This window comes from Heliangelus exortis, chromosome 23 (genome assembly GCF_036169615.1).
Source record: "Heliangelus exortis chromosome 23, bHelExo1.hap1, whole genome shotgun sequence".
NCBI lineage: Eukaryota > Metazoa > Chordata > Aves > Apodiformes > Trochilidae > Heliangelus > Heliangelus exortis.
In genome coordinates, this window is record NC_092444.1 from 2,627,555 (window position 1) to 2,650,606 (window position 23,052).

Below are 23,052 nucleotides of genomic sequence, written 5' to 3' on the forward strand. Positions count from 1 at the left end.
TCCCCAGCACCATATCCCCGTCATCCTGCAGCACCCCAAATCCTGCAGCATCCAGAGCTCCCCAATCCCCAGCATCCCTCACCTCCAGCACCCCAAAAACCCATCAGCACCCCAACCCCATGAACCTGATATCCCCCAGCACCCCAAATCCCCTCTGCCCCAGATCCCCTGCACCACAAAACGCCTGAACCTGAGATCCCCCAGCACTCCAAATTATCGTCACCCCAAATCCCCCAGCACCCCAAATCCCCAGCACCCCAAATCCCAACACCCCGAATTATTGCAACCCCAAATCCCCAGCACGCCCGCCTCTCCCTCCCCCCCTCCCGAAAAGGAGACGAGTCAAGGCACCCAGAGATCTTTTGGGTGAAAACCCACAGATTTTGGTCACAATGTCCCCAAACCCTCCCGGCAGGGAGAGGAGGGGTCAGGGGACGCCCCCCCCTCACCCCCCGAGGTGACACCGGCAGCGATTTGGTCCCTTTGCCAGAGGCTCTCGACCAGGGCGTCGAGGAGGGGGGCGACCCGGGCCACCCCCCCCCCGGTCCCCCCCTGGCCCCTTGCCCACCCGCAGCACCCGCAGCCCCCAGGTCCCCTCGAAGGCGGTGACGTCCCCCTGGGACACATCTGCCTGGGAGGAGAGGTCGAATCTGGGGTGGGGGGTCAAGGGACACAACAAAACACCCAAAAAAAATCCCCCCCCAAGCTCCCAAAAAATTAAGGGGAGCTGCAAATCCATGGGTGTGATGAAGTGTGCAGGTTCTCAGCCTGCCAAGGTAGAGAGGGGCAACAAATATGGGGGTGCCTCCCACTTCTGGGGTCACACACAGGGTCCAGGGAGACACCAGCACCCAAAAAATTCCCCCCACCCCACAAATCCCACAAAAAATAAATGGGTGCTGCTAATCCATCGGTGTGATGAAGGGTGCACATTCTCAGCCCGGGGAGATGGTGAAGGGGGATGAAGTTTAGGGGTGCAACCCCACTTGTTGTGGTGGGGACACACGGTCAGGAGAGTTCCCAACACCCCAGATCCCCCCTCCCCCAAAAAAATCCTCTAAAACTGGGATTGGTGAATCCATCGCTGTGATGGATGCACACGATGTGATGTGTGCACGTTCTCAGCCCGGGTGGGCTGAACTTTAGGGGGGCAAAGTTGCTTCTGAGGGGACGTGGGCCCCCCAGGGACCCCCTGGAGAAGGATACTTGGTGCCCACGACCACCCTGAGGAGGTTTTCCTCCCCAGGACCCAGCACTCGGCTCATCTGGGCCGGGAGCTCCTCGAAGGATGCGCGGTCGGTGAAGGAGAAGAGGAACAGGACGGCGTCTGCCTCCTCCTTACAGGACTTGGGAGAGAGGGGGGGACAGGGACCATCGTGGAGTTGGGGGGGAGGTGTCTTCTTTTTGTCCCCCCCCAATATTTTTGCCCCTCCCTTGACTCACGGGCAGGAGATACTCGAATTTTTTCAGGGCTCCATCCCCGCAATCCCAAAAATGGAGCTGGAAGATGACGGGACGGCCGGTGGCTCGCACCTTGGCTGGCCAGTAAACTGTGGTGGCCTCGATGCCTGGGGGTGGGACAGACAGACAGACACATTGTCACCCCCAGGGGACATCAGAGGGTTGTGTCCCCCCCTCCTGACCTACCCAGGGTCTCGTGGTGGGCGGGGGGCACGGGGGTCCCCGCCAGCGTGGCCACCAAGGCCGTCTTGCCCACCCCGCTCTTGCCAGACACGAAGAGTTTGTAGGTGACAATGGGGGCCACCAAGGGGGGGGGCAACACCGGGCGCTCCAGCAGACCTGGAAGGGGGGGATTTAAGTTATTTTTGGGGTATTTGCACCCTATTTGTGGGGTATTTTTTTTGAGAGGGGGAGGTGTTTCTCACCGAAGACTCTGCGCTGGTTCTTGTGGGAGGATGGAGTCCAGATAGGGGCGGGCAGGGGGGGACAGCAGCCACCCCGCCTCCAGAGCAGAGCCCCCCCGCGCTGCCATGGGCCCCCCGAGACCTGAGGGGACAGGGGAGACCCCCCCACACCTTTCCCCGTGGGGTGGAGCGGCATGAACCCTCCACCTAGGGGTCCCTGCACCCCCCGGGCTCCCAGCATCCTCCTATGGGATCTTTGACCCCCCCGTGGGGTCCTCGTATCCTCCCCGGGTCCTTGACCCCCCCTCGGGGGTTCCTGAACGCGCCCATGGGGTCCTTAACACCCCCCCCCCCACCCCAGGGTCCCTGAGCCCCCCCTGGGGTCCTTGAACCTCCCCTGGGGTCTCTCCCTTCCCCCCCCCCGGACCCCTCACCCTCCCAGGGGGTCCCTGACCCCCCCTAAGGGGTCCCCGCACCCCAAACCCCGCAGGGGGGTACAGCACCCCCCCCCTCACCAGCGGCCGCTTCCGCCTCTGGATGACGTCACAGGGGGCGTGGTGATAGCGAGGCCACGCCCACTGCCCTGCGCGTGCTTTGGGGGGGAGTGTGGGGGGGGGGCAGACCCCGAGGGGGGGACATGGGGGGGCTGTGAGGCTGGGGGGGTCTCTGTGGGATGGGGGGACTCCAGTCCCATGGGGGGGTCCTTAGGGGGTCGGGGGGGACCCTATAGAGCCTGGGGAGGGCTATGGGGTGGGGGGGACCCCTATGGGATGGGGGGGCTATGGGGCCTGGGGGGGCTATGGGGTGGGGGGGGGGAACCCTATGGGATGGTGGGGACCCCAGTTCCATGGGGGGGTCCTCATGGGGTGGGGGGGGGCATGTGGGGTATGGGGGAATCCCAATCCCATGGGGGGGGATCCCTGTGGGGTGAGGGCACTGTGGGTGCTTTATGGGACGGGGGGGGGACCCCGATCCTATGGGGGGGGCTGTGGGGTATGGAGGGGCCCTGTGGGGTGTGGGGGTTCTCAGCCCCAGGGGTGATTTGGGGCCATCCCTAGGGGGGTTTCCAGCCCCCCCCCCCCCCGCAGAACTGGGAGGATTCAGGGTCCCGATTTCCCCCCATCCACCCTAAGGTTTTGGGTCCCCGATTTCCAGACCTCCCCCTTTTTTCTGACCATCCCCACCCTTTAGAAAAATTCCCCTGGTTTTTTTGACCCAATCACCCCCCGCAAATCCCCCTTTTCCCCCCCCAAACTCCGGGGTACCCCTCCCCCCCCCAAAGGACCAACCATCCGTTGCTTTTCCTTTTTATTTGTTAAACTGCTAAAAATTCAATCGGGGGGGGGGGACCCCATTAACCCCCTCCCCCCCCCAAGAAAAAAATGTACAGAAATGGTCAATGTCACCACAGCTGAGGACACGGGGGGGACCCCTGAGTGGGGGGGGGGCACCTCACTCACAGCACCAATGGCTCACGGGGGGGATGCTGGGGGCAGTTCTGGGGATTTTGGGGACCAGTTGGGATTTTGGGACCAGTCCTGGGGACTTTGGGACCAGTAAAAGGCATTTGGGGACCAGTTGGGATTTTGGGGCCTGTTGAGAGGATTTTGGGACCGGTTGAGGGGATTTTGGGACCAATTGCTGGACCAGTTCTGGGGTTTTAGGGAAACGGTTGTGGGGGTTTTGGGGCCAGTTGAGATTTTGGGATCACTTATGGGGATTTTGGGACCAGTAATGGGCATTTTGGGACCATCTGAGAGGATTTGGGGGGAAGTTGAGAGGATTCTGGGACCAGTTGTGGGGATTTTGAGGCCAGCTGGGATTTTGGGGCCAGTTGAGAGGATATTTGGGGCTTGTTGAGAGATTTGGGACCAGCTGAGGGGATTCTTGGACCAGTTTTGTGATTTTTGGGACCAGCTGTGGGGATTTTGGGGCCAGTCTGAGGGGGTTTTGGGGACTGGGGATTGTGGGACCAGTCATTGGGATCATAGGACCAGGATTTTGGTACCAGTTGTGGGTATTTTTGGACCAGCTGAAGGGATTTTGGGATGAGTTGGAGGGATTTTGGGACCAATAATGGGCATTTTGGGACTGGTTGTTTTTTGGGACCAGTTTCGGGGCTTTTGAGATTAATTGAGGGGATTCTCAGGCCAGTTATGGGGGTTTTTGTACTAGTCCTGGATATTTTGGGACCAGGCCTGGAGTTTTGGGGATCGGTTGAAAGGATTTTGGGACCAGTTATGGGGATTTTGGGACCAGCTGTGGGGATTTTAGAATATTTTGAGGATGGGAAACACATAAACTTGGGGAAACTCCCCCCTGGAGGGATACTCCAGGCAAGGAGGACATTATTCCCCTGTCCATCCCTTTTTAAACCCTTTTTTTTTGGGATGGATGACAAGAACCATGCAAAGGAACCAACACCAAAGCCCCCGCCCACCTTTCCCGCAGCCAAGAAATATTTCACAGCTCACCTTGGGTGCTCCTGAGGGGTTTTTTTTTGGGGGGGGAAAAGGTTCAGAAAAGGCATTTTGCCTTCTTTTAGGAGAAATCAAATGTTGGGGGAGTGGGGACTGAAGGAAATGAAGCAAAACCCTCCCTGGCCCCAGGGGCTGGGGTGAGATTTAAGGCTCTGACCGGCAAAAAGCTCCGTGGGGATGGGAAGGACAGGGGAAAAAAAGGCAAAAAAAGGAAAAAAAGAGGGAAAAGGGGCCACGTCATGGCACTGCCGGTGTGGGGAGGGTTCCTTGTTTTTCACTTGTTGACCAAAACCTGGCAGAATCCACCCATTTTTTTTTCCCAGGTTGTTCCAGAAGGATGCAGAGGTTCAATCCCTTCAGATTTTGGTTGGGATCTTTGTGGCAAGAGGCAAAGCTGAGGGGTGGGCACTGCTCACACCTTCAAATTGACCAATATTCCCATTTTTTTGCTTAAAAAAACCCCAACAAACCCAAACCCCAACCGTTCTCTAGGCTCTGAGGTTCAGCCTTCAGGGGTTTGGGCTCTTGGGTGAACTGGAACTTTCAAGGCTAAAAGGGAAAAGGCAGCCAAATTCTTCAACTTTGGGGGGAATTATGGGATTTTGAGAGTTAATGGGGTTTTTTTGCTGATGGGGAAGGATCACGGGTGATCCTGAGCCTGATCCAGCACAGGGCAGGGAAGGGAGGAGAAACCTTCATGGTTTTTGGCGTTTTGACACAAAAATCCTCTTCTATCTTCCTGGAGGGAAGGAGAGGGATGAGAGTGGGGCAGCCAAAGGGATGAGAGGCAGCAAAAAGGCCTCGTGTTTGTGTGGAGCTGAAGGTTTGCAGCTGGGGGAGCTCCCTGGGGGGGTATTGCTGTCGTTTTCCTCCCGGAAAGAAACCGGGAAGTAAGACAGGGAATAAACTGGGAACAGCCTCCTGCCCGCTGGTTACTGGGGTCGGTCATTAAAACCAGGTTTCCTCCCAGTTTTGGAGAGGGCTGAAGCCTCTCCAGCCCCGGGCAAAATAAACCCCAAGCTCGGGAGGATCCTGGCGGAATTCCCGAGCTGCTCACCCCAGGTCCTCGGCATGGGGTCCTTCCCTGCTCAGTGCCACCACCAGTGGCTTCACCGGGGTCTTACTGGGAAGCACTGGAGGTTTTGGCTTGGATTTTTATTGGTTTCTTGCTGCCTAATTCACAGTTTGAACACCTGGGGGGGGGGAGGGCAAAGGGCTTGGGGGGGGGAGCCGCGGGGAGGGAGGGGGGAAGGTGGTGGCAGAGGGCCGGGGGGGCCTCATTATCTTTTGCTCGCACAAAGTACAAGGCATTTGTTTTGGGGTAATATTTGACGTTTTGTTTCTTGTCCATCAGGCCACCGAATATGATCAGCTCCCCTCTGCCTTGCACCACCGTGTGTAAACTGGTTTCGGGCGGCCACACCACCGAGCTGCTGTTGAATACTTTCCATTTGACTCGTCCTTTCTCTTTTTGTCTCCTTAATGTCCAGGACGTACATCTGCATGGGTTTGCAGTTCATGCTCTGGTACAAAGGCTTCCCCACGTTGAGGGACTGGGGAGGGTGGTGGCCCAGCCGGCGGGCGATGGGAGGTAAGGAATGGCCGTCGCCTTGGCTAGAGCCCACGCGTGCCGCGGGGCCCGACTCGGCCCCCGGAGACCCCGGGAAGAAGCCAAGGGGGGGCTCAAGGCCGCGGAAGCCGAGGAACCTTTGGAGGAAAGAGCTTTGACGGCTTCCAAGCTCCTGCGGACGCGCGCCGGGGGACACGGCCCCCGGGAGGGTGATGTGGGGTGGGGTGTGGATGCCGTTGGTTTGCTCCGGGGGGTTCTTCCCGTTGGCGCCGATCGTCCTGCCCTCCGTCCCGTCCGTCTGGCAGAGGAGGGAACCCGGGGGTTTCTGGTCCCAGCTGAGCTCCACGGCTCCCAGCCGCAGGTCCCGCTGCTCCGGCAGCGATCCCCGGCGCGGCCCCGGGGACAGCCCCGCTTTGAGGTCGAATCCTTCGGCCGCCGAGGGTTGTGCCCGGGGACACCGCCTGCACCGGGCTGTCCAAGGAGGCTCCGCCCGCGGCCGCGGCTCCGGGGGACAAAGTGCCACCGTTGAGCACGGGGGAACTGTCCCCTCTGGCAGGGGAGAGGCTGCCTTCCCGGGATCCCGACGGGGTTTGCCTCTGGGCTCTGGGTCTCAGGGTGCCCCAGCGGCCGTTGACACAAGGAGCCTCCTCCGTGTTCCTGACGGGAGACTGGGAGCGATATTCCCGCGTCTCGGGGAGCAGCGCGGGCGGCGTGGCGCTGATGGGAGAGGACGGGAATTGAGGCTGGGGCTGAGAGGGGCTCTGCCACTCGGGGCTTGGCTGAAGACCACGACACAGTGTCCTACCTGGGAGAGGAGAGAGGGGACAGGAGAGAGGAGAGGAGAGGAGAGGAGAGGAGAGGAGAGGAGAGGAGAGGAGAGGAGAGGAGAGGAGAGGAGAGGAGAGGAGAGGAGAGGAGAGGGAGAGGAGAGAGAGGAGAGGAGAGGAGAGGAGAGAGAGGAGAGGAGAGGAGAGGAGAGGAGAGGAGAGGAGAGGAGAGGAGAGGAGAGGAGAGGGGAAGAGAGGAGAGGAGAGGAGAGGAGAGGGGAAGAGAGGAGAGGAGAGGAGAGGAGAGGAGAGGAGAGGAGAGGAGAGGAGAGGAGAGGAGAGGAGAGGAGAGGAGAGGAGAGGAGAGGGGAAGAGAGGAGAGGAGAGGAGAGGAGAGGAGAGGAGAGGAGAGGAGAGGAGAGGAGAGGAGAGGAGAGGAGAGGAGAGGAGAGGAGAGGAGAGGAGAGAGGATGGGGAAGGAAGAGAGGAGGAGGAGGAGAAGGAGAAGGAGAAGGAGAAGGGGAAGGGGAAGGGGAAGGGGAAGGGGAAGGGGAAGGGGAAGGGGAAGGGGGAAGGGGAAGGAGAGGAAGGGAAGGGAAAAGAGAAAGAAGAGAAAAGAGAGAAGAGAAGAGAAGAGAAGAGAGAGAAGAGGAGAAGAGAAGAGAGAGAAGAGAAGAGAAGAGAAGAGAAGAGAAGAAGAGAAGAGAAGAGAAGAGAAGAGAAGAGAAGAGAGAGAAGAGAAAAGTTAAGCATGGTGGGATGACCCATTGCATTGAACTGGGGTGAAAACAGGGGGGTTTGGAGCATTCTGGCAGGTCATAAGGATTGATGGATGTGTCCATACCCTGCAAGCAGGATGGCACCACAGCTCCGGGGCTCCATGATCTTCATTCTCCACCTTGAGTGGCTGCCACGTCCAGGGGTTTGTGTGCATGTGAAGCAACCAAGCATCTTTAAACAGCTGCCAAGAAAAGTGTGACACCTTTAGGAGCCAGGTTTGGGATTTCAGAGCTGACTCAAGATTTTCAAGCTGGGTTTGAGATTTAGGAGCCTGGGTTGAGATTTCAGAGCTGGGTCTGAGACTCAGGAGCTTGGTTTGAGATTTTTGGAGCCCAGTCTGAGATTAAGGAACCTGCTGTAAGATTTAGGAGCCCAACTTGAGATTTAGGAGCTTGATTTGAAAATTAGGAGCTTGGTTTGAGATTTAAGAGCCTGGTCCGAGATTTAGGAGCTTGGCTTGAGACAAGAGCCTGGTTTGAGATTTAGGAACCCAGCTGAGATTTAGGAGCTTGGTTTGAGACAAGAGCCTGATTTGAGATTTAGGAGCCTGGTTTGAGATTTAGGAGCCCAGTCTGAGATTTAGGAGCTTGGTTTGCTGCTGAGCTCATCCCATCAGAGGCAGGAGCAGTGCTGTGCTGCTGCAGACAGAGGAATGGTGACCCAGATCAGGATCTGACCGCCCAGGAGTGACTACACCCTACTGTGACCCTTCATCTCCATCTTCTACCCTGCTATAAAATCAGGGCTTATTCTTCCAAGACTCAATTAACCCCAGCAAGCTGCTCAGATAGTGCCTGGGGTGCTTTTTTCTTAATTACAGCAGCTCCAGCAAGAGCTAGACAGCTTCTCTGGATTATCTACTGCGTGGGTGCCCAGGTTTGCAGGGTGAAATGCCACCCAGGTGAAGTGCAGAGTTCTCCCTTCTCCCTCCAGGATACTTACTGCATTGGGACCACCACAGCCACCCAGGATTAAAATGGTTTCGTTGTCTATCACGATCTGGAAGGGACAAAGAAGAATGTTTCGGACCAGGAAGGAGGCAAAGCCATCCCTGGTGCTTGAGGCAAGGCCTCCAAGAGCCTGGTTACAGATTCTCAGCTGAATTTGGGCTGCCCTGGGAGGAGGAGTGGAGCTGGGATGGAGCTGGGGGAAAGCAGGACACATCCCCACCTTATCTCAAACAGCTCAGCAACCCATTCCTCCTGCAGAGGAGAGCAAGGATCCTTCCTCAGCTGAGTCAAGCAGCAAGGGACTCACCACTCTTGCCACAATGAGGGAGAAGGTGGCAGGATTGTCTGGGAGGGCCCGTGCTGGCAGCAGGGTTTGTTAGATGCCAACATTTCCTCTCCTCCAGTGGATGGAAAGGCACATTCAGCACCATCTCTTTGGGGTTTCTCCTTATGCTTGGACTTGATGATCTTAAATCATCAAATCCCAGACTGGTTTGGGTTGGAAGAAGTGACCTAAAAAGACCATCTAGTTCCAAGTCCTCTCCCATGGTCAGGGACACCTCCCACCAGCCCAGGGTGCTCCAAGCCCCATCCAACCTTCAGCACTGCCAGGGATGGGGCAGCCACAGCTTCTCTGGGAAACCTGGGCCAGGGGCTCACCCCAAACAATTTCTTCCCCATCTCCAACCTCAATCTCCCCTCTCCCAGTTCCAAGCCATTCCCCCTCATCCCATCCCCCCAGAGTTCCTGGGAAGACATCACTTGTCCAAAGTCCCAGCCCAGCTTTCTCCAGGTCTTTTCCAACCAGATTCTGTGATCTAGGCTGAGATGAACCATTCCCCACCCTCCTGGGAACCAGAAAGAGAAGACAAAAATTCCAGCTGTGATGTGGAGATGCTTGCAGGGAGCTGGGTGACTCCCACCACCTCCCTGCCCCGGGCAGAACACAAAACCTGCGGGGCTGGAGCTGTGCCTGGAGCAGGAACAACCCCGAGAGGCTCCCACTGAGGATGAGGAGTGGAGCAAATCCAAAGGGCCCCGAGCCAAACCAGCCCCTGATAACACCTCATTGATCTGAAATGCCACCGGGGAGAGATGGCTGGGGGAAAACAGCAATTTGTTTTTGAGAACTGCTCGTTAAGAGCTCTGAGTCACGAGCCAGACACTGCACGGTTCCTGCTGGAGTGTTTGGGAGATGAAAAAGTGCACCCTCACCCAGAGAAAAAAAGGGCCCGACGGGCAGAGCCTGCCAAGGGGAGTTGGGAACGGGGGCGACAGCTTCCAGGGGAGCTGCTGGGAGCTGCCTGGGAGCTGGCAATGGAGCTGTGCCTGCGTTATCTCTGGTGGCATCGGGGCTGGGGAAGGGAAGCTCACCTGTGACTGGCCACCACGTGGGTGAGGGCTGGGGCCAGAGATGTTGGGCTTGGACCAAGCCCACTGCTCCAGATCTAGCACCCAGACATCGTTGCTCCTGCAAGGGTGAGACAAGAGGCGCCGATGATGCAACCAGGAGTGTGAAACACGGGTTCAGGACAGAGCTTTATGGCAGGATTGGGGTTTTTGTGGGCTGGAACTCTGAGAGGATTTGCTGCGAGGTGGAAAAGCTGCACTAAGGCAGCCCACAGCCCCTAAACCCTGCAGAGATGTCCTTGCACTCCCCTGGGACACCCCCCCTTCCCCAAGCTCCTTGCTTGCAGCACTTGCCAAGCACCCTCAGCCCAAACTTACATTTGCCGAGAGCCCAGAGAACCCCCAAAGACAATCATCTTGTCTTCAATGACACAGGAGGAGTGTCCTGCCATGGGAGGGGGGCCATGGGTGGTCACGATGCAGTTCCACCTGGGGGGAGAGGGAGGAAGACATTCAGCATCAGTCGGAAAGGGAAGAGTCGGATGAATGGCAAGCAAGAAAAAAATCCCAGGGGCTGGTAAAAAGTCCTCCAGAATGTTTTAGAGATGGAAAAAACCTCGGGGAAAACCTCCAAATAATAACAAAACCCATTAGAAATCCTGGTGTGCTTAACATTTTTCAAGCATGACCAAGTCCCAAGGCTGAGGTGGAGATGTTGCCCCTTTCAATTAAGTTCACCAGGAATCCCTGCCAGTGCAGTTTAATTACAGTGTTGGGACAACACTGCCCAGAAGAGCATTGGCTAATTGACACTTTTGAGGATGAAAAGTCCTCAATGAAAGAGGAGCAGGAACCATGGGCTGCTTTGATTACAGCGTTTGCTCCTTTCTCACACACCAGCCCAGCTGTGTTTGAATGGGGAAAGGAAAATTCCTGCTTTAGCAGGAGTTCAGGAGCTGTAAAAGCAGAGACTGCACTGAAAAGGTGGAGATATCTGCTTTATCACCTCTCCCCTGCAGGCCCACAGGAGCTTTGGGTTCTGGACCACTGCTAAAAGCAAGAACTCCAGGAGTTAAGGCTTTATCTCCTTTCCTTCAAGCCCTCACTGCCTCACAGCTGAATCCATGCTGAAAATGTTTCCCCCTGGCTGGGTGAGCCCTGCTGTCATTTAGCTCCAAGTTGGAATCCTCGAGTCACTTAGATTAGAAAAGACCTCAAAGATCAAGTCCAACCATCAAACCAACCCCAGCATGCCCACTAAACCACGTCCCAAAGTGCCACCTCTACATGGCTTTGGAAGACTTCAAGGGATGGGGACCACCACTCCCTGGGACAATGCCTGACCACTCTTTCCAGGAAGAAATTGTTCCTCACATCCAATCTGAGCCTCCCCTGGTGCAACCTGAGGCTGTTTCCTTTGCTCCTATCACTGGATGGAGCTGACAACTGTATGGAAGCAACCACCACCCAAGAGGTGCCAGAGAGCCACGTGCTCAGGTCTCTGCTGGGCTCTTCTGGGGTTTTTATGATGGTTTTTTTTTTTTGTTTGTTTCATTGCAGGCACACCAGGATTAGACACACTTAGGAAACAAAGCTTCCCTCCAAGCCAGTCCCCTCAGAGAGACCTTCTGGAATTCCTCCAGCTGCATTCCACACCCGATTTTTCCAGGATCAAAGCCTGGATGCACTCTTACCAGTTTTTGGAAGGTGAGTATGTGTGGATCTCATCAAAGAACCTCTCTGGCTGGTGCAGAGGGTAAGGGCTTGGCCGTGTCCACCCACCAAAGAGCACAAGCAAGTCCTTGTAGACCACCAGGGTGGCACCAGCCTTGGGTGAGGGGTAAGAACCTGGGCAGGAGAAGAGAAGAAGGTTAGGAAGCCACGATCTAGAAACTGACTTCTGGGTGAGTTCCCTGAACAAAAAGCAGAAAAAAAGCAAAATGAAGAGTTTGGAGCCTGGGAAGATAACGACTGCCAATTTGTGTCGTAATTAGTAGGAGCCTGGGAGCACAGCTCAGGGATGGCAAAACATCTGTCACTCACTGGCAGGAAATTGCCAGCTTTCCACTGTACCCCTGCAAATTATTGCTTCAGCACTGAAGAAAAGCAATCATTACCTCCAGACACCCAGGAAATTCTCCCTGAGGAAGGGGGGGAGAACAAACATCACACATCCAGCATGGCTCGTGGCAGATCCATGGGGAATTCTCCAATACCATTTTTTTTTTTTTTTTGGCCAAGTGGCACAATGAAACCCTAAATGCTTGGGGTGGGAATGAACAGGAGTTGCTGGGCTGTGTCCTGGGCTGCATCAAAAGAAGCACAGACAGTGGTTGAGGGAGGGGATTCTCCCCCTCTGCTCTGCTCCTCTGAGACCCCTCCTGGAGCTCTGTGTCCAGTTCTGGAGTCCCCAGCACCAGAAGGACACAGAGCTCCTGGAAGGTGTCCAGAGGAGCCACTGAAATGCTCAGAGGGCTGAGCAGCTCCCTGGGAAGCCAGGCTGAGGGATTGGGGTTGTTGAGCCTGGAGAAGAGGAGGCTCCCAGGTGAGCTCAGAGCAACCTTCCAATATCTGAAGGGGCTACAAGAAAGCTGGGGGAGGGCTTTGGACATGGGGGGGTAGGGAGAGGACAAGGGAAATGGGTTAAAACTTGGAGAGGGAAGATTTAGCCTGGACATTAGGAAGGAATTGTTTAATATGAGGGTGGTGGGACCCTGTCCCAGGTTTCCCAGAGAAGCTGTGGCTGCCCCATCCCTGGCAGTGCTGAAGGTTGGATGGGGCTTGGAGCACCCTGGGCTGGTGGGAGGTGTCCCTGAGCATGGGAAAGGGTTGGAACTGGGTTAGGGTGAGAGTCAACCCAGGATAGAGAAACAGCAACTGTGCTCTGAAGGGCCTGGGATGGTGCAGGGAGGAAAGCCACCCTCCTGCTGCTGTCACCTGGAGGTCAACCCCAGCCTCAGACACTGAGATGGTTCCCAAATGAGTCAATGCTGTGTAAAGAGCCCAGGGCAGAGGCTTGCCCTGGTTCTTCAGGAAGCTCTGCCTGGTACTGGGTGTTGTGTGGATGTGATGAGTGGGGCTGCATTCTGCTGTGCAGGAAAAAATGTGAATTTTACATGTCAAAAGGAAAAGTTGGCTTCTCAAAGCCTCCTCCAACCAGAGAGTTGGGATAGCTACAGATACTCCCTGCAAGAGAGACATTGTCCTGCCAGAGAGGGCTCCAGGAAAGCTGGAGAGGAACTTGGGACAAGGGTCTGGAGGGATGGGATGAGGGGGAATGGCTTGGAACTGGGAGAGAGAGGGGAGATTGAGGTTGGAGATGGGGAAGAAATTGTTTGGGGTGAGGGTGCTGAGCCCCTGGCCCAGGTTTCCCAGAGAAGCTGTGGCTGCCCCATCCCTGGCAGTGCTGAAGGTTGGATGGGGCTTGGAGCACCCTGGGCTGGGGGAGGTGTCCCTGACCATGGCAGGGGGGGGAACTGGGGGGGCTTTAAGGTTCCTTCCAACCCAAAGCATTCCATGGTTCTGTGAAACAGCCTGGGAGAAAACCAAAACTCCTTTTGGTTCTGGAGACTCCCAGGGGAAGGGGGGTAGGACTGGACTGGATGGACTTTGAAACCCTTCCAACCCAACCCAGTCTGGGATTCTCTGAGCTCCAGTTTGGGAAGCACCACGTGAGGTGTGAGCAGCTGAAACCTGGAGAGTCACCACCACTTCTCCCTGGAGGTCAGGAGAGCTCCTGGGTGCTGCTGCCACCATCCCAGGAAGGGCAGGAGCACCCCTGGGGAGGCAGAGCAAGGCCAGCCCTGCCCAGGGGACTGCTTCAACCGCAGCTTTTGTGACTTCAGGTCTCAAGTATGTGGAGGAGGAGCGGGGAGAGGAAGGCAGCAGGGACATCAAAGGGACACGGCCCTATTACGTGGGGCCCCATAAGGACCTGCTCAAAGTCCAGGGGAGTTTCAAAGGGTTTTGCAGGAAGGCACTTGAGGAGGGAGGGCTTCCTCCTTGGCACAGGGAAGGGCTCCTGCTCCTGGCCAGGGACTGCAGTGCCTGCAGAAGAGCATCCTGAGCCACTGCACTGCTTTGCAGGGATCCCTTGGAGCAGAGAGGGACTCTGCCAGCTCCACACCCCGATAACTCCATCCAGCCTGATAACAGATTATCTTTCCTTGGGGGTAAAAATTCAAGCAGGCAGAGGGTGCAGCACAATTAACTTCTCCTAAACATAGAAGGCAACATCTCTTCCCAGCTGACGCTGTTTATTCGGTGCTAAAAGCTGGTCCCAGCTATTTTATTTTTTTTTCCAGTTGATGGATTTTCCTGGCTAGCAAAGCAGCTCCATGCTTTTCAAAACAAACAAACAAACAAACAAAGATCCCCAGCTTCCATGGATGTTTGGAAGAGAAATGCCAAGCTCTGATGGCTCCTGCCACGAGCTCTGGACACTATCTATTTAGGATCTGGCCTCCTCAGCATTTTTTTTTTCAGGCCCGATTATTCAGCCCTCAGACAGAACCCAGCAGCACGCGCAGGGATCAGCAGGCACAAAGGAAAATCCTGGCTCCAAGGGCACGTGGAACATGAATTTCCAGAACAGCTTTTTCCCTACAGCAGGCACAGCCCCGAGCAGCTCCAGAAATGAAGAGCAAATGGAGCTGAAAATAAAAAATGGAAGTGGAGGGAACCCAAAATCCCACAGTGCCTGGTTTGATGGGATTTCCTCAGATGAAAGGGGGGGGGTTTCAGATCGATGCCTTTTGGGGAAATATTGTCAGAGAGAGGTGCTGGAGTGGAGCCAAGGGTTTGCACTGTCCTGAGGGGAAGCTTGAGATGTGGAAAGAGCCCTGGGGCTGTATCAAAGGGATAAATTTTGGGGAATTTTCTTACAGCTTTTTGGTGATAAAGGAGATGGGGGCTACTAAATACAGCTTGGGGCTGGTACTGCTGGGTCTGGTGGGCTTCTTAAGCTGTTTTGGTGTTGCTGCTCTTCTCCCTGTGACTCCAGCAAGCTGATCACCATCATCCCCAGCCAACTCAGCTTCCATGGAATGCCAGGATAAATGAAAAAAGGCCCACAGCTGCACTTCTAATTTCAAAGTCGAGAAATTAAAGTGAGCTTGTCCAGTGGATTCCACCAGGTGAAGGAAGCCAAGCTGCCCAGGTTCAAAAGCCACCTGCAATCTGCACACCAAAGGTGCAGGAAACCATCCTGGGAAGGGCTTGGGGCTAAGAGCCACTTCAAAAAAAAGGGACAAGGCAATGGTCCTGCTCTGCTGTGGCTCAAGCCACGCTGGAAATCCAGCAGCTGCCTGCCCAAGCCAGCCTCTCCCTGCCAACAAATCACATTTGTTCAACCAATTATGGCCCATCACGAGGATGGGCTTAATTTGGTGGGTACATCATCAGCCAAGCCCAAAGAAAAAGCTACAGGGAGATTGTGAACCTGCACAGTAGTCAGGCAGGAAAAGCACCATTTAGAATCATGGAATGCTTTGAGTGTGAAGGGGCCTTAAGGCCCCCCCAAAGCCCCCCCTGCCATGGTCAGGGACACCTCCCCCAGCCCAGGGTGCTCCAAGCCCCATCCAACCTTCAGCACTGCCAGGGATGGGGCAGCCACAGCTTCTCTGGGAAACCTGGCACAGGGGCTCAGCACCCTCACCCCAAACAATTTCTTCCCCACCTCCAACCTCAGTCTCCCCTCTCCCAGTTCCAAGCCATTCCCCCTCATCCCATCCCTCCAGGCCCTTGTCCCAAGTCTCTCCCCAACTTCAAAGTCTGGTCCAGAGGTTTGGATGGGGCAGAGGATGAGCATCCCAGCAATCCCAGCATTAGCACCAGGTTTGGGAGACTCCAAAGGAGAGGTCCTGTGAGACCAGCAGGCATCTCCACAACATGTTTCCCTAAGTCAAGCCCCAACATTTAGGACTTGCTAGCCAGCTGCCTTCAGTTGTTCATCTGGAAGTCACCTCTTTTATCCCTGAGATGTTCAAAATGGGGCCTTGGGACTACAAACATTTTCAAGAGGGGGTCTGCCAAACCCCTAAAGTTTTGAGGAGCCAGGAAAGTATCATTTTCTCTTACCAAAGCCACACACAATTTAGTGTTCCCTCAAATCTGGCTTCAAAACAACCCACCAAACCAACAAACAACATTCCTTGCTCAGAAGCAGAGAGGAATTCAGCTGAGTTTAAAGAAAAATTGGACACGATCCGATTCCTCTCCTCAACAAAGAGACAAAACCTTTGCAAGCCCCATCTGCTACCTGCAAAATTCCTCACAGGTAGTGGGGGAAAAATCTCTGTGCACTCACTAGGTTTTCCTTTGGTGAGTTAGGAGGGGCAGGGGACCAACCCCCAGCAGCCCCCCCTGATGTTTCCACACAGAAGTTTCCGCAGGGCTGAATTTCCGCCCTGCCGTGACACCAGCTCGAGGTACAGAACCAACCCAAAGTTTGGTTTCTCCCAATCTTCCTGAGGCGGAGGCAGAAATCCCTACTGGGGAGGGTAAGTCACCTCCCAGCTTTTGCAATGTCACAGTCATTTTTATTTTTTTTTGGGGGGGGGAGGAGGAATTCTTGCATGCTGCGACTCGGAGCCCGATAAAAGGAGCGGCAGTGCCCTCTGAACCCTGTGCAACAGGATTACTGAGTCACCCCGTGCTAATGCTTGTCAAAAATGTCCTTACCCAGCAAGTTGAGCAAACAGCCATGAGATAAGAGCGCCAGAAAGCCCTGGGGCTTTGCCCCCTTAATCTCTTAATAGCTGCAAAAAGAGGAGGGCTGCAGTTCCTGCATCCCCATGCTGCGGGAGAGGTTTTCCTACGGCTCCATCCCGAGGGTTTCTCCCCCACAGCATCACTCAGAGCTGCCTCAACCACCACTCCGAGGTGCCCAAGTGCTCCTCCCGCCCTATTCCCCTCCTGCAATCCTCTTACCAGCCTTTTGGGAAATGCAAATTTGGCCACGGGGGGAAAAAAAGAGTGCTGTGGTTGCAAAAGTTGCTTTGCCCTCCCGATGGGTGGAAACCAAACGCCAGCCAGTGAGCCACCTCTCTCTGTTTATTACTTTTTTTTTTTAATTTTTCCAAAGCCGTGCATTACCCTGCAGGACTTGGAGGTGATCTGAAGGCTGCAATCCTCCACAAAGCACCCGGGATGCTCCTTACAGAGCTGGATGCTCGGGAGGGAAAGGGTTGAGCAGCTCCTGCGCCTTCCTCTTTCCCTCCAGGAGGCCAACGGGGAGATGGAAATTGCTGGATCAGGCTCCACCACGCTGTAATCAGCAGCTAATTGCAGGGCAAGGGTGGGAGGGCCGTGTGGGCTAGCGGAGGAGTGTGCCCTGGCCCTGCTGAGCTCTGCACTTTTGGGCCCCTTCCCTTCGCCGCGGCACGAGGGAGGCGGCAGAGACACCGCAGAGGTTGGAGAACCCCAACATGAAATCACTGCTGTGTCAGGAAATGGCTGCTGGGTAATTTGGTGAGGTTATAGCTGCCACCAGGGATTAAAAAAAAAAAACAACAAAAAAACAACCAACCCTCAAGCATCCTTTGAAGAGCATCCCCTGGGCTAAGAGAGGTGACCGGGGTAAGCACACAAAGCTCCTGGTCGGGAAGAAGAAGGTGTCAAAATGTGGAGTGCTGCATCCAGAGGTGCAGGAAGGACATGGACATGATGGAGTGGGACCAGAGGAGGGACACAAAAATGGTCACAGGCCTGGAACACCTCTCCTATGAAGACAGGCTGAGGGGACTGGGGGTGTTCAGCCTGGAGAAGAGAAGGCTCTGGGGAGACCTAATGGAGACATTCCAGGATCTGAAAGGGCTATAGGAAGGGTGGAGAGGGACTGTGTGCAAGGAGCTGGAGTGATAGGACACCTATCAGGTTTTAAATTAGATAAGAGTAGATTTAACTGGATGTTAGGAAAAAGTTCTGTACCAGGAGGGCAGTGGAACAGTGCACAGGGTGCCCAGGGAGGGGGTTGAGGCCTCATCCCTGGAGATGTTCAAGGTTGAGGCTTGAGGAGGCTCTGAGCACCCTGAGCTGGGTGAGGGTGTCCCTGGGGTTGGACTGGGTGACCTTTGGAGGTTCCTTCCACCCAAATGACTCTGTGATTCTAAAATGTGCTGCAAAGAAAATGCAGCAAGGTGCTGCAGCCCCACAGGTACCCACGGAAGCCCCAGCAGAAGGCACACAGGGATATTCAGCTTGCATCTCCCTTTTATCCAGCCCTCCCCTCACTTGTTCTCTTCCCCCTTATTTTCATTCCCAAGCCATGGGCTCCTGCACACAAAGAGCTCACTTTCCTCCCTCATTCCAGTAAAATCAGGAGCTTAACGCCAACCTCGCTAAATATTTCATGTCAGGAATAAATATTCACCTTTTGGATGGCAGACAAGCATGAGCTCGTGCTTTGTCATTCCGCATGCCTACCAGATTTAAGGAGATTTTTTTTTTTTTTCCCCAGCAGCTGCTTTGCTGGAAGACAGAAAATCAGGCTGTGGGTTTTGAAAGGGTCTTTGGAAGCACAACGTGTGCACTGGGAAGTGGATATTGTGGGCTCCAGCTGTGGTATCATGGATTTAATTTTGGCGGATGGGGTCCTTAAGGGAAAGGCACAAGCTTCAAGAAGGAAAAGCTGGGATGCCTTGGAAGGAGCTCCTGCCGATAGATGTCAGCACAGCTCCAAACCTCCCAGCAGGACCTTCCCCAAAGCTGCTCCAAGCTCCTGCCTGGCTGAGGAGGCTCCTCCAGCCAGGGGCCAGCAGGGTTTTCTTTCACTGTCCCCCAAAAGAGAGCTGCCCCCCAAGCTTCTGAGGAGGGGAGGCTTTGTAATGAGGAATAACTTGATTTAAAATGCCAGGGGGTGCTTGTGCTCAGAGACACCTCTAGCATGCCCTGGTAGCAGCTCCCTCCTCTGCTGCAATGAGTTAATTCTATCAGAGGCAACACCAATGTAAACAGGCAGCATGGGAGGCCGGGGCGCCCCTTTGCATATTTTTGAAGCCTTCTTTCCTGAAAAGGAAATCAAATGGAAGGTTTCAGAGATGCCTTGGCTGCCTCACAGCCTCCCGCCAGCTCGGGAAATACCTCAGCTCCAAGCAGCCAAACCTGGGTGAGCAGAGAGTCACAGGAAATTAAATTCTCTTGCAGGGCTGTGAAATCAAGTGTCAGGAAAAAGTCAGAGCTCTGAAAGGAGAAAAAGCCTCAAAGAAAAAAAGAAAACAAAAAGAGCTCTTTGCAAAATCAACTCTAACTGCTGCTGAGGGAAGCACCAGTTTGAAAGATTGAAAGGTTGAGGTTATTAAAAGGAAATTGTTCTCCAATGGTTTCCCATTCCCGAGGTGGAGGAAATGCAGGAGAGGGATTTCTACTCATCACTTCATAGAACCATAGAATCTTGCATGTTGGAAAAGATCCTTGGGATCATCCAGTCCAACCATCATCCCTACTCTGCAGAGTTCTTCAGCAGCAGATGCTCAGAGCTTCACCCAGAGCTCAGCAGACACTCAGCACCCAGGCTCATCAGAACCCTCACTGAGCCACAACCACTTATTTGTCTCCAGAAGGACTCCCCAAACCCCAGGAGCTTATTTTTGCAGATCACTGCCTTTTTTATTTACTAACAGCAAACAGTTTTCCCTGATTTTGGCACAGGATGCTGGTCAGCAATATTTTCAGCTGGCCTGAGGGTCAGGTTTAACCCAAATATGTCAGAAAGCTGCCATGCATCAGCCAGCCCTCAACAACTGTCCCTTTGTGCGTGGCAAACAGGGAGCAGAGAGCCTGAAAATTCCCCACATCCCCCCCAGAGGCTGATAAAAGTGATAATTGGAAAAATTCCTCAGTTAATCTCTGGAGGGATCTACATCCAGGGAGTTTCTCTCTGAGGAGCTAAACCCCACAAGGTTACAGCAATGAGGAATTTTTCCTGGCTCTGCTCAGTGCAGGTTGGTGGCATCTGAAGCATCACAGGATGGTTTGGGTGGACTTGATGATCTTCAAGGTCTTTTCCAACCTTAATGGCTCTGTGATTCCATGAATCCTTGCAAGTAGCAGATGATAGATGCAATTTTTCTGTTTCCTGCCTTCCCTTTCTGCCTTCTGGGGTGTGGGTAACCCACACCTTGCTGGGTCAGTGCCCATCCTGAGGGGCAGGAGCTGCACCACAGGCAGTGCTGGATGGGCCCAACTCAGAAGGCAACAGCTCCAGGTGAAAATTTTTCAGAGGTGGAACACAAAGAGCCAGAGAGGCCAAAAGAACAGGGGAGGACAGGGCCTGGCAAGTCAAAGGGTGGGGAGATGTGTGTTGTAAACCTAAATCCACTGAGATTAGACATCTAATCACTGCTGCAGAGCAATCCTAATGAACCCAACGAGGGATGGATTAATCTCCTGGAAACCAGCTTTCCATGCATGAGTGGGGCTTTCCCAGTGAGGTGCCACAGCTTTTGAAAACAAAGCAAAAAAAAAGCAACCAAAAACCCCTTCACTCCCTGATTTTCTTCCTCTCTTGCCCTTGAAGTATTTCTTATTTAGGAACACAGATTTCATGAGACATTTTTCAAATCCACCCAAGTGAAGCAAGGAACCAATGAGCATCCTGCCTGCATCCCACAAACCAAGAGGGACCAAAAGGCACCAAGAAACACCCCAGCTCCATGGAGCTGCTGGGCTTGCTCTCTGGAAGGGCACTAATGAAGTTTAAACTCTATATTAAAGGATTTTGCTTCCTTTTCCAAACCCAGCTGCCTGTGAGATGTTCTGGTGCAGAAATTGGTGAAGTTTGTGGAGATGCAGTTTTCACCTCCCTGCAATGGGGTGACCTCAGTGTGCTTGGCAGCATTTCTGTACCCCCAGCCAGACTTCCCTAATTACCAGGATTCTCCTTCAAAAGATGCACTTTGCATTCTTACTTCTGCCCCACAGCTTAAGTTGCAGGAAGGTTTCATCCTTCAGTGCTCCTCAGCACTCCCAGCCTGATGGGACAACACCAGGCTGAAGGACAGGGCTACTACCACTTTGCTCCTGGTTCCTAACATCTCCTTGCAAACCTGCAAGCCAAAAAAGGGGAAAAAACCTCAATATATTTCGTGGGTGAAAGCAATTCCAACCAATCTGTGCTCTGACAGCATCCAACACAACCTAGTTCAGTGGGAGGTGTCCCTGCCCAGGCAGAGGGCTTGGAACTGGATCATCTTTAATGTCCTTTCCAACCCAAAGCAGTCTGGGATTCCATGATCCCAAATGACAGCCCAAACAAAGGCCAGAAAATCATGTTTTTGTTTCAGAACTGAGTTGTGTGATAAGGCAGCTCTGCTCAGGCCCCAAACTCCCCAGAATTAGGGCAGAGTTTCCAGTGGGGTCACCCCAGGGCTCGAGGAGCATTTTGCTGGTGGTGGGAAAGTCAGGGATTTTTTGATGATAAGGTGGAAAGTTTGAGCTGTGTGAAAGCAGCAATACACCCTCCTGCTCCCAGACTCAGAGGGCAGCAAGGAAGAAACAAACCAGATCAGGAAAAGAGCTGGAGAAAAGCTTTCCTCTCTTCCAGGCTTTGTTCAGCCTACGTACTGGTGAGGGATTTCCACCCCTTTCCTTAACCTCTTCTGCTTGGAAGTGTCAGACACCCACAGGCAGCAGCTCGGGGGGGAATCAGAGATGGTTTTCTGTGCCAGGCATCAGTTTTTTCACTCCTGTTCATCCCCAGCAAGGACACAGCTGCAGCGTGGCTCAAGGTGATCCCAAGTGGTGAGATTTTTTTTTTTTTTTAATAAAACCTGAGGTGTGCCTTAAAAAGGGCACAGATTGAGAAGATGCAAAAGGGCCATTCCACACCACACTGAGCTCAGCACCACCCAGGTCCATCGTGGCTCTACCTGGAAATGAGTTGGACTAAATTTTGAAAGCTTGTTGCCCAAACCTGCTTTTCCTGGTTTCCTTCCTTCCCTCCACAGGAATGGGTTTGTTTTGCTATGAAATGGTGTCTGGGGGACCTGCAGCAGTCCCCAGAGTGAGAAATTCTGCTCGAGAGAGGTTGGCAGAGTGGGCAGGGCAGGATTTTGGTCTTTTTAATCCTCAAAACAAGGATGTGGCCTCAGACTGCTCACTGTGTCACCACAAGGCAAGGCACAGCAACAGGAACAAAAACTGCACTGTGGGGTCAGGACAGGGCATCCAGCAATGGCTCTCAGCTGGTTACAGCTCTTGACAACCATGGGATCAATAAGGTTGGGAAAGACCTCTAGGATCACCCAGTCCAACCAGTCCCCCAGCACCCCCATGCCCACTGCCCCATGTCCCTCATCCCCACATCTCCAGGGCTCTGAAACCCCTCCAGGGATGATGGGGACTCCAGCCCTGCCCTGGGCAGCCTGGGCCAGGCCCTGACAACCCTTTCCAGGGAGAAATTCTTCCCCAGCTCCAACCTAAACCTCCCCTGGCACCACTTGAGTTGTGCCAAAAGTTCCTCTTGTCCCATCCCTTGTTCCTTGGGAGCAGAGCCCGACCCCCCCTGGCTCCAACCTCCTCTCAGGGGGTTGCAGAGAGCCACAAGGTCTCCCCTCAGTCTCCTCTGCTCCAGGATCAGCACCCACAGGGCCCTCAGATGCTCCTCACAACTTCTCCAAACCCTTCTCCATGCTCTCCAGCCCCTTCCCCAGCTCCATTCCCTTCTCTGGACACTCTCCAGCCCCTCAATCTCCTTCTGCTCCTGAGGGGCCCAGAACTGACCCCAGGATTTGGGGTACAGCCTCCCCAGTGCCCAGCACAGGGCCCATCCCTGCCCTGCTCCTGCTGGCCACACCAGTGCTGACACAAGCCAGGATGCTGGTGGCCTTCTTGGCCACCTGGGCACACCCTGGCTCATGTTTGACCCCTGTCAGCCAACCCCCCAAAGTCCTTCCCCTCGGGGCACTTTCCAGCTGCTCTGCCCCAAGCCTGCAATGTTGGGGGTGACCCATGGGCAGGACTCAACACTTGGCCACGTTGAACCTCATAGAACTGAACCCACCCCATGGATCCAGCCTGTCCATGTCCCTCTCAGAGCCTCATCCCATGGATCCCTGTTCATGTCCAAACTTCTGCTCCAGGACTTGATCTCTTTGGAAAAAAAGATGCAAAACACACCCAAGGACTGAACAATCTGCACCCTCTCAGGAGCTGTTTGGACACAGCAGGCTTTGAATCCAAACACAGGAAGGTTTCCCCTGCTCTAGTAACTGTTCCTCTTTAGAAGCCCTTGGCTTTGGATCTCTTGGGCTGCCCTGCAGCTGAGTGTCCTGTGAAGGTGTCACAGGTTGG

General features: G+C 54.4%; 2 protein-coding genes across 2 annotated transcripts in view; both read right to left on the reverse strand.

Annotated features, from left to right (window-relative positions):
- Positions 1-357: 357 nt before the first annotated feature.
- CPLANE2 (ciliogenesis and planar polarity effector complex subunit 2) lies at positions 358-2,036 on the reverse strand. The gene is given in 7 exon segments (XM_071767298.1): positions 358-558; positions 560-650; positions 1,207-1,346; positions 1,444-1,568; positions 1,648-1,800; positions 1,887-1,911; positions 1,913-2,036. Coding segments are annotated over 7 exon segments (786 nt in total). The 5' UTR covers positions 1,994-2,036; the 3' UTR covers positions 358-387.
- A 1,124-nt stretch (positions 2,037-3,160) lies between these two features.
- FBXO42 (F-box protein 42) overlaps positions 3,161-23,052 on the reverse strand; it is a 38,648-nt gene continuing 18,756 nt past the window's right edge. The window contains 11 exon segments of the mRNA XM_071767297.1: positions 3,161-5,816; positions 5,818-6,011; positions 6,014-6,095; positions 6,097-6,357; positions 6,359-6,642; positions 6,645-6,720; positions 7,527-7,643; positions 8,405-8,461; positions 9,787-9,883; positions 10,141-10,251; positions 11,457-11,610. Of these exon segments, the coding sequence (XP_071623398.1) occupies positions 5,466-5,816; positions 5,818-6,011; positions 6,014-6,095; positions 6,097-6,357; positions 6,359-6,642; positions 6,645-6,720; positions 7,527-7,643; positions 8,405-8,461; positions 9,787-9,883; positions 10,141-10,251; positions 11,457-11,610 (1,784 nt within the window). The 3' untranslated portion in view covers positions 3,161-5,465.